The 10600-nt window shown below is 44.4% G+C and overlaps 1 protein-coding gene across 1 annotated transcript in view; it reads right to left on the bottom strand.

The window, feature by feature from the left end:
* Nucleotides 1–8896, bottom strand: part of LOC126997789 (polycystic kidney disease 2-like 2 protein) — a 60832-nt gene extending 51936 nt beyond the window's left edge. Inside the window, exon 1 of the mRNA XM_050859006.1 lies at nt 8874–8896. Coding sequence (XP_050714963.1) covers nt 8874–8896 — 23 coding nt within the window. The remainder of the gene's footprint in view (nt 1–8873) is intronic.
* Between the last annotated feature and the right edge of the window lie 1704 nt (nt 8897–10600).

Below are 10600 nucleotides of genomic sequence, written 5' to 3' on the forward strand. Positions count from 1 at the left end.
TTTTCCATTAATGTTTTCTTGTTTTTTCTTGTCCTTGAGCTGCTTCCTTTGGTGTAAAACAAAAATAAATTCAGTCAAGAGGCACTCGTCTGACACCAGACTGCCACACTACAGACGACACCGCATTCAACCATTGGATCATTTTTTCACGCCCGGCTTTCAACATCTCCGCACTGGTATGACAGACCATAACTGACTTTTCACCCTTCAACTTCCTCACAGCCTATTTCACCTTCGTAAGAGAAAGGGTGTTTCGTCTATTGGTGGATCAGCAACCGCCAGCTGTAACCCTGCCAGAGGGAGCGGTTTGCTTGGGGGCTTTGCCATGTACAACTGCTCAACGTTCTCCACCCAACGAGCCCAGTACTCATACGCATCTTGTACTATCTGCCCATCAGCTGTTCCGATAGTACTCGTCTGAACTGTGGATTTGGAGCGATGCTTCTTCAGAGTTTGGAAGGCAGGTCTAATGTGATTTGCGTTTAGACAACCCTCGACATTCTCACCGAGACCTCTGACATACCTCTCCTTATTCTCAGAAGGGTTCTAGTCCGTGACAGTTCTCTCTCCAATGCATTCCTCGGTAGCCTTTAACTTCTTTTTTTTTCCGAAGTGCGGAGTTCGTTGCGATCGACCACAAACTTTTTGGGCAACTGAGAATACGCATCAGGTCCGAAAAATTTCCAGATGCAACCCTCCGTGGCTCCATCTTGAGAAACTGAAGGATTGGGCGTGTGCTTAGGACTAGGTAGTGGCAGTCTCAAGTCGATCTTAAGTGCTTGGTACTCTGAAAGACCCTGACGAATTGTGGGATGCCTTTAAAAGTGTAACTCTCAAAGCTGCCGAAGAGTGCACTGGTGAACGTACAAGGTCTAGGAATAGAGTTGTCTCGAGGGAGACAGTGAAGAATATAGAGGAAATTCGTGATGGCAGGCTGGCTGGGAACTTGAATGCTGCGAGAACCTTTTGAGGAGGGATATGGAGAGGTTTGCCAGAGGTCTCGCTGAGGAAGTCAATAGTTATCTAAATGCAAACGATCTTAGACTTGCATTCCGAGCTCTGAAAAAGCTTCGATCCTAATTCACATCTTACATGAGTACTATCCGAAAGGTAAATGGGCAGTTAGTATGAGATGTGAATGGGTACTAGGTTTATTAGGTGAGTACCTTGGGCAGTTGTACACGGCAAAAACCCCAAGCGGACAGTTCCCTCTAGTTTGGTTACAGGGGGCAGCTGCTTATCCACAAATACACGAAACTCCACTCTCTCTTGGGTAGGTGAGAGATGCTGTGAGGAAGCTGAAGGGTAGACAGACAGCTGCGGTCCGTAATATCAGTGCGAAGATGCTGAAAGCCGGTGGTGAACGCATGCTCCATGGTTTGTTTGCGGTGCTGTCTGCCACATGGCAGCCCGGTTCCATTCCGCTAGACTGGAAAATGGGATCGGTTGTTCCTCTCTGGATGATTGATTATTGGGGCGTTCTGTGCCTGGCTTGCTAAAGGCACCTGTTGACAGTCGGACTGCAACATGATGGACTGCATCAAGTGTGCGGAGGCGGGCGGTTGTTGCCGATGTATATACTTCGCAGCCGTAGGGCAGCCTCAACCCGATGAGTGCATTGTAAAGGTGTAGGAGTACTGTCCGGTCAGCGCCCTATGAAGTGCATGACAGCACATGAAAAAGCTCGAGCGATCTCATGCACTTTGTTTTTAAGGCTTTTTGGTGTGAAAGCCATGTGAGGCGCCTGTCGAAGACGAGTCCCAAGAACTTGTGTTCTTCCACAACAGGTAGACGTGATCCGCACATAATGATATCAGGGTCTCGATGGTGGCCTCTCAGGCGGCAAAAGTGCATGGCAACCGAATTGGATGTTAAAAAACGGAAGCCATGTTTTTTTCGCACATCTGGATGTCCTGTCGATGGCATTTTGCAGTCTTCGTTCTGCGGTGGACATCAGAGACGCCGAGAACCAGATTGCCAGGTCGTCGACGTAGAGGGAGGACGACACCCCCTCAGGAAGCGATGTTGTAATACCATTTATGGCTACGGAAAAGAGGGTGACATTCAGGACGCTTCCCCCTTGGGGAACTCCTTCCTGCTGTTCATAGGATGGTGAGTAGGACGTACCGACTCTGTCGCGGAAGGTCCGTTCTCCAAGAAATCCCTCAATAAACTTTGTCATCCGTCCACGGAGACCCAAATCATGGAGCTGCTTTAATATCCCATATTTCCTCATGTCGTGTCGTAAGCCTTCTCGAGGTCAAAGAAGATGACAGATAGCTGAGTCAAGAAGCATGAGGGCGTCTACTGTTGTTCTCATCTTCCGAAACACTGATTGGTAAGGAGACAGCTGGCCATTGCTCTCTAGATGGTATACTAGGCGAAAATTGATCATCTTCTCCAGGAGTTTGCAGAGGCAGGATGTTAGAGCAATGGGTCGGTAGTGTAAGGGCTGTGACATCCTTCTCAGGTTTATGGAGGGGAAGCACAATGGCTTTGCGGCACCCACTTGGCATGATGCCAGTCTGCCAGACTATGTTGTATATTTGGAACAACAGAGTCATGGTGGTAGGACTAAGGTGTAGGATCATGTCATATGGGATATTATCGGGGCCCGGCGACGTGTCGTTGCAACGGGAAAGATAGTAGGTTCCGCATGGAGAAGGGAACGTTGTATATTTCAGTGCTGAGGGATGAAAAGTCCAGCTGACGTCTCCTGTTCTTCCAAGTGCCGGCGTACTTCCTCTCTGGAATAGGACGAGTGACTGACAGGGCTTTTTTTTTTTTTTTTTTTTACCGCTAAGGAGACAGTTCAAGGGCGTAAATAAAAAAAAGAGCCCGCTACTCACTGCTCCCGAACAGAGGTCAAAGGAGTGTCCAAAACGAGAGGTTAATTTCGGGAGGAAAGGTGTCCGGATACCCTCCTCTTGAAAGAGTTCAAGTCGTAGGCAGGAGGAAATACAGATGAAGGAAGATTGTTCCAGAGTTTACCAGCGTGAGGGATGAAGGAGTGAAGATGCTGGTTGACTCTTCCATAAGGGGTTTGGACAGAATAGGGATGAGCATGAGTAGAAAGTCGTGTGCAGCGGGGCCGCGGGAGGAGGGGAGGCATGCAGTTAGCAAGTTCAGAAGAGCAGTCAGCATGAAAATATCGATAGAAGATAGAAAGAGAGGCAACATGGCGGCGGAATTTGAGAGGTAAAAGACTATCAGTATGAGGAGAAGAGCTGATGAGACGAAGAGCCTTGGACTCCACTCTGTCAAGGAGAGCTGTGTGAGTGGACCCCCCCCCCCCACACACACACACACATGAGATGCATACTCCATACGAGGGTGGACGGGGCCCCTGTAAATGGATAGCAACTGTGTGGGGGAGAAGAACTGGCGGAGACGGTACAGAACGCCCAGCCTCGAGGAAGCTGATTTAGTAGGAGATGAGATATGAAGTTTCCAGTTGAGATTTTGAGTTAAGGATAGACCGAGGATGTTTAGTGTTGAGGAAGGTGATAGCTGAGTATTGTCAAAGAATAGTGGATAGTTGTTTGGAAGATTGTGTCGAGTAGATAGGTGGAGAAACTGTGTTTTTGAGGTGTTGAAGGACACCAGGTTCCTCTTGCTCCAATCGGAAATAATAGTAAGGTCTGAGGCTAAGCGTTATGTTGCCTCCAGCCTTGAATCGGTAAGTTCCTGTATGGTGGGTCTTCTATTAAAAGAAGTTGAGTAATGCAGAGTGGAGTCATCGGCGTAAGAATGGATAGGACAGTTCGTTTTGGAAAGATCATCAATGAATAACAGAAAGAGAGTGGGAGATACGACAGAACCCTGTGGGACACCACTGTTAATAGGTTTAAGGGAAGAACAGTGACCGTCTACCACGGCAGAAATAGAACGGTCAGAAAGGAAACTAGAGATAAAGGTACAGAGAGAAGGATAGAAACCGTAGGAGGGTAGTTTGGAAAGCAAAGATTTGTGCCAGACCCTATCAAAAGCTATTGATATGTCCAGCGCAATAGCAAAGGTTTCACCGAAATGGTTATGAGAGGATGACCAAGAGTCAGTTAAGAAGGCAAGGAGATCACCAGTAGAACGCCCCTTGCGGAACCCATACTGGCGATCAGATAGAAGGTCAGAAGTGGAAAGGTGCTTTTGAATCTTCCGGTTAAGGATTGATTTAAAAGCTTTAGATAGACAAGAAAGTAAAGCTATTGGACGGTAGTTTGAGGGATTGGAACGGTCACCCTTCTTAGGTACAGGCAGTATGAAGGCATACTTCCAGCAGGAAGGGAAGGTAGATGTTGACAGGCAGAGGCGAAAGAGTTTGACCAGGCAGGGTGACAGCACGGAGGCACAGTTTTTAAGGACAATAGAAGGCACTCCATCAGGTCCATAAGCCTTCTGAGGAGAAAGTAAAGGGATAGAAAACATCATTTTGAAGAATCTTTATAACAGGCATAAAAGAGTCAGAGGTGGGATGAGTAGGAGGATTTTTTGGATAAAAAAACGATGAAATTGTAATATTTTTATATTATTTTATAATGAAATTGGTATGTGTAGACTGATGATATAATTTAAATAACAGTTTTGCTTACTAACATGAGGGTATTGAAACAAATAAATAAACGATATTGTGCAATTTGAATGCAGATTACAACTCCATGTATTGTACATTAGTGGTTATTCTCTCGGACCTTCTATGAGTAGGAGGAATATGCCCAGAATCGTCCACAGTGGAGTTTTTAGAAAAGGTTTGAGAGAAGAGTTCAGCCTTAGAGATAGATGAGACGGCAGTGTTGCCGTCAGGACTGAGTGGAGGGAAAGATGAAAAAGTGAAGTTGCAGGAGATGTTTTTGGCTAGATGCCAGAAGTCACGGGAAGAGTTAGAGAAAGCAAGGTTTTGGCATTTTCTATTAATGAAAGAGTTTTTGGTTAGTCGGAGAATAGATTTGGCACGATTCCGGGCAGAAATGTAAAGTTTGTAGTTAGCATTAGTTTGAAGGCTCTGGTACCTTTTGTGAGCTGCCTCTCTATCATTGACAGCACGAGAACAAGCGTGATTAAACCAAGGCTTTTTAGCGTGAGGAGTAGAGAAAGTACGTAGAATGTATGCCTCCATTCCAGAGACAATCACCTCTGTGATGCGCTGAGCACACACAGAGGGGTCTCCATTCTGGAAGCAGTAATCATTCCACGGAAAATCGGAAAAGTACATCCGCAGGTCGTCCCACCGAGCTGAAGCAAAATGCCAGAAGCATCGCCTCTTCGGCGAGTCCAGAGGGTGTACAGGAGCGATAGAACAGGATACAGAAATATGATTGTGATCACAAAGGAAGAACAAACAACAGCAGACCAGCTGGTCCTTACGAGGCTGTTTGTGACAAGCTACACTAACTATCTAATCAAAGGTGGAAGATGAAGGACAGCAAAGGCGAAGGCTCCTCCCCACCCCCCCATCCCTCCAGCCAAAGCTGGCAGGAAAGGAAAAAGAGCCATGCAGCATGGAAAAACTGCATGGAAATTATGTAGGAAAGAGGAAAGAACTACCATTACTGCTACCACTAACCGGGCGATACAAGTGGACAAAGACACCAGTATTCGAAAGAACTTAACGTTATTACGACAATGAGAAATATCTTAGTTGCTGGTTGGATTCAAAATACTTGTCTAATCTATTCTTGAAGGCCGTAACTGTTGTACTATCAACGACATCACAGGGAAGAGAGTTCCAAACATTAACAACTCGATTGAAGAAGAAGTGTTTAGCTTCGTGTGACGAGAATCTTTTACCACTTATCTTCAAATTGTGATTTCTTCTTGTTCTATTTGATCGATCAATTGTGAAGTAATCTTACGCATTAATATCACTGAATCCTTTAAACATTTTAAACACTTCTATCAGATCGCCTCGCATTCTTCGTTTTGATAGACTGAATAAATTTACTTCTTTAAGCGTTTGTTCATATGATAAATTTCTCAACCTAGGAATCATCTTTGTTACTCTTCGTTGAACCATTCCAACTTTTCTATATCTTTTCTGTAGTAGGGAGACCAAAACTGTACACAGTACTCAAGACGGGGTCGAACCAATGAATTATACAGTTTTAATGTTACTTTTTCCGATTTATTATTAAAGACTCGTCCGATGAAGCCAACCAATTTGTTTGCAGTTTTAACTATCTCTGAGCAACGCTGACCGGGCTTTAAATCGCTTGATATAGTGATTCCAAGATCCTTTTCTTTACTTACTGCAGAAAGTTGTTGGCCATTCACTACGTACCGAACGCGATTGTTATTTTTTCCGATGTGCAACACTTTACATTTGTCAACGTTAAATTTCATTTGAGATTGATTGGCCCAACGTGCAAGTCGATCTAGATCTGATTGTAAAGCTTCTTCGTCGAGTGTCGCAGTTACTTTACTAGAAATTTTTGTGTCATCAGCAAATTTTGATACTTTGCAAGTGAGCCCATCATCGATATCATTAACATAAATTAAGAAGAGCATGGGGCCAAGCACTGATCCTTGAGGTACGCCGCTTCCGACGTCAAGCCAGTTAGATGTAACACCGTTTAGAACTACTCTCTGTTTCCGCTCAGAGAGCCAGTCCACAAGCCAATTTTGAATGTTACCCGAGATACCGTGCGCCAATAGTTTGCTGAGCAATCGTTGGTGGGTGACCTTATCAAATGCCTTATGAAAATCCAGACATATGATATCTACTGATCTGCTTTCATCGAACACCTCAAAAATATAATGAAAAAAAACAAGTAAGTTAGTTAAACACGAACGTTTACTACGGAAGCCATGTTGCGAATTATTTATCATATTATTTTCTTCGAAAAATTTCACCATATTGTCGTGAATGATAGTCTCCATTAACTTACAAACAATCGATGTCAGGCTAATTGGTCGATAGTTTCCTGGATGAGACTTGTCCCCCTTTTTGAAAATTGGTGTGACATTTGCAAGTTTCCAATCCGACGGAAGTTTTCCAGCTGTTAAAGATTTATTGAATATGATGGAGAGCGGTTTACAAATTTGATGTTTGATTTCTATTAAGACCCTGGGGGTAATTTTGTCTGGACCAGGAGCTTTGCTTACTTTAATATTTTCAATTGTGCGTAAAATGTCTCTTTCTACGATGAGCACGCCACTTAACATCTTTTCGGTCCTTCTAACCTCCGGTGGTTGAGGTGATAAACAATCTTCGTCGGTAAATACGGATGCGAAAAAGTTATTTAGGATTGTTGCCATTTCATTTTCATCGTTCGTGTGGTTTCCATTATCATTGGCAAGCGGTCCGATACCACAAGTGAGTGACATTTTATTATTTACATAGCTAAAAAATTCTTTAGGATTAGATTTACACGTTTCCGCTATATATTCTTCAAGATTTTTCTTGCTCCGTTTTATTAATTTCTTGGTTTCGCGGCGAATTCTGTCCAACTCTCGTTTGTCAGCCTCACTCTGAGTTGATAATTATGTATCTACTGTATACGCGTTTTTTAAGAGATAGGCTATTTTGAATTTCGTTATTCCACCATTTGGGTTTCTTTTTAAAAGCTGAACGTCTGTTTCGATAGGGTACGCATATGCTTATGGCATTGTTCAATATTGTGGTGAAGGCCCCCCAATATTTATCAATATCTGTTTCCGCCGAGATTTCAGTCCAGTCAGAATATTTAGAATTGATCGGAGTCTTACGAAGATCGGAGGATCGGAGGAGCCCAACGGAGAGAACAGTTTGACAGAATAAGCAGAAGGGTTTGAGGTAAGGAAGAGGTCTAGAATGTTGGGCCTGTCTCCAAGACGGTCGGGAATACGTGTAGGGTGCTGGACCAACTGCTCTAATTCGTTGAGGATAGCAAAGTTGTAGGCTTGTTCACCAGGCTGGTCAGTGAAAGAGGATGGAAGCCAAAGCTGGTGGTGAACATTGAAATCTCCTAGGATGGAGATTTCAGCGAAGTGAGAGTGGGTCAATATGTGCTCCACTTTAGAGTTCAAATAGTCAAAGAATTTTACATAGTTAGTAGAGTTAGGTGAGAGGTAAACAGCACCGATGCATTTAGTAATAGAATGACAATGAACATGGTGGAAAATTCTGAAGAATCAAGGTTGTAGGCACGAAAGCAAGTGATGTCGTTGTGCACGCAGGCGCAACATCCAGCTTTGGATTGAAATTTAAGATAGAGATAGTAGGAGGGAACAGAGTAAAGATTACTGTCAGTAGCCTCAGAAACCTGTGTTTCGGTGAGGAAGAGAAGGTGAGGCTTAGAGGAAGAGAGATGGTGTTCCACAGAATGAAAATTAGACCGAAGACCGCGAATGTTGCAGAAATTGAGAAGAAAGAGATTTGAGGAGTTATCAAGACACCTCTCGGGTCGGCAGCCAGAAAGGGAGTCCTCCCTGTGGAAATTTGTGGTCCCCCCCCGCCCAGGCGGGGACTCCGAGACATGATGTAGGTGTGCCATTTTGAAATTTGAATTTTGGGAAAAGGTGTATATGTTGTGTGAATGTAGTGTGGTGTGGATAGAGAGAGGATCTGTCTTTAGAGAGTATGCTGAACTTCTCTCCGGTGTTGGTAAGACAATAGGGAAACGGTTAGTGAGGACATGGGAAGGGTCTTTGGAGGGCTTCAGCTCCCTTCTCACCTCCCATATATACCTCACCGGGAGTGGTTTGCGCCCGTTCGGTAGGTGTCTTCCTACCTACTCCACCTCTTACCGCAATTACCGTGTTATTACACTGCTCAGTGTGCCGGGCAAGGTGCTCGCTCATCTGTTGTGAATTCGATCTCATTTTGTAAAGTTTGAGAGACCTGATCAATCTGGGGTCAAGCCTAGTAAATAAATTTTAAAAAATACTGCATCTAGCACTTCTTGTCCTTGTGGAACCCCATCGTGGGTATTGACAATGGCTACTCGCAACCAATGTTGATCTCAAGGTGTTTGACTCAGTGCATCATGAGGCACTCTGGAACATTCTTCGGATCATTGACATTAATTCAAGGATCAATGACGACGACCTTTACTCTGGGATTGAGAGTGCTGTAAAGTGTGGGGAAGGCGCTTCCGACTTCTTCCCTGTCAATTAAGGAGTGAGGCAGGGGTATGGCCTTTCTCCCTATCTTTTCAATAACTTGAATATACTGAATATTAATCCAAGTTACTGATCAAATCATTGCGGATTATCTATTGGCATCACCGATATGATTGACCTTGTTTATGTTGTTTATGTACTTCTCGCTGAATCGCTTGAGTCTTGGTGATGACTCTTGAAGTGGTGCATTAAGAAGCAAAGACACTGAGAGTGAAGATCTCCTAACAACAGTTGCGCTAGACATATCGAAAGCTTTCGATAGAGTCTGGCACAAGTCTTTGCTTTCTAAACTGCCCTCTTTCGGATTATATCCCTCTCTCTGTTCCTTTATCTCCAGTTTCCTTTCCGGCCGTTCTATCTCTGCTGTGGTAGAAGATCACTGTTCTTCCCCTAAACCTATCAACACTGGTGTTCCACAGGGCTCTGTCCTATCACCCACTCTCTTCCTGTTACTTATCAATGATCTTTCCATAACAAACTGTCCAATCCACTCATACGCTGATGACTAAACGTTGCAATAGTCAACTTCTTTCAAAAGAAGACCCTCTCAACAGGAATTACAAGACTCCAGACTGGAGGCTGCAGAGCGCTTAATCTCAGACCTTGCTATCATTTCCGATGGGGTAAAAGGAAGTTTGTGTCCTTCAATGCCTCAAAAACCCAGTGTCTCCACCTATAAACTTGACACAATCTTCGACAATATCCAGCTGTCACCTTCTTCAACACTAAATATCCTCAGTCTATCCTTAACTCAAAATCTCAACTGGAAACTTCACATCTCCTCTCTTACTAAATCAGCTTCCTCGAGGTTGGGCGTTCTGTATCGTCTCCACCAGTTCTTCTCCCCCGCACATATGCTTTCCATATATATGCCTTGTCCGCCCTCGTATGGAGTATGCATCTCACGTGTGGGGGGCTCTACTCACATAGCTCTTCTGGACAGAGTGGAGTCTATGGGGCGCTTTCACAGTCGTTTTGTTTGTTTTGATCGTTACCAATGGCGCCGATCGACTCTATAGTTTTCCACGTGAAACTGGCCGATGGAGTAGTGGCGGGTGCAGAGGAAGCGAGAGGTGTTGAGAGTGTGTGGTAAGGTGCGGGGCTAGGTTAATCCCGTAGCCGCCACTATCCCACCGGCTAGTTTAAAGTGGATATTCTATAGCGGCGATCACCGCCATTGGTAACGATCAAAACAAACAAAACGACTGTGAAACGGCCCTAAGAGCTGTACCAAGAGTCACGAAAGTTTAGCGACGAAGATCGCAGGGAAGAACGGTGCGCACCTATAGTCACTAGCATTTTTGGAACGAAGGTCTGCTGGAGAGACGAAGGGAAGGCAAGGTCTATCGCGTGTCTTCCCTCATACCTTCAAGGAAAAATGTGTTTATTTTCCAAATTTGGTGTGGCAAATAGTTACGGTTCAGTTAAAACAACCTGAGAAAATATTTTCCCTAATTGGAAAGTCGTATATTATAGTTGCAGCGAATATGTTTGTCTTGTTTAC

This window comes from Eriocheir sinensis, chromosome 13, assembly GCF_024679095.1.
Source record: "Eriocheir sinensis breed Jianghai 21 chromosome 13, ASM2467909v1, whole genome shotgun sequence".
NCBI lineage: Eukaryota > Metazoa > Arthropoda > Malacostraca > Decapoda > Varunidae > Eriocheir > Eriocheir sinensis.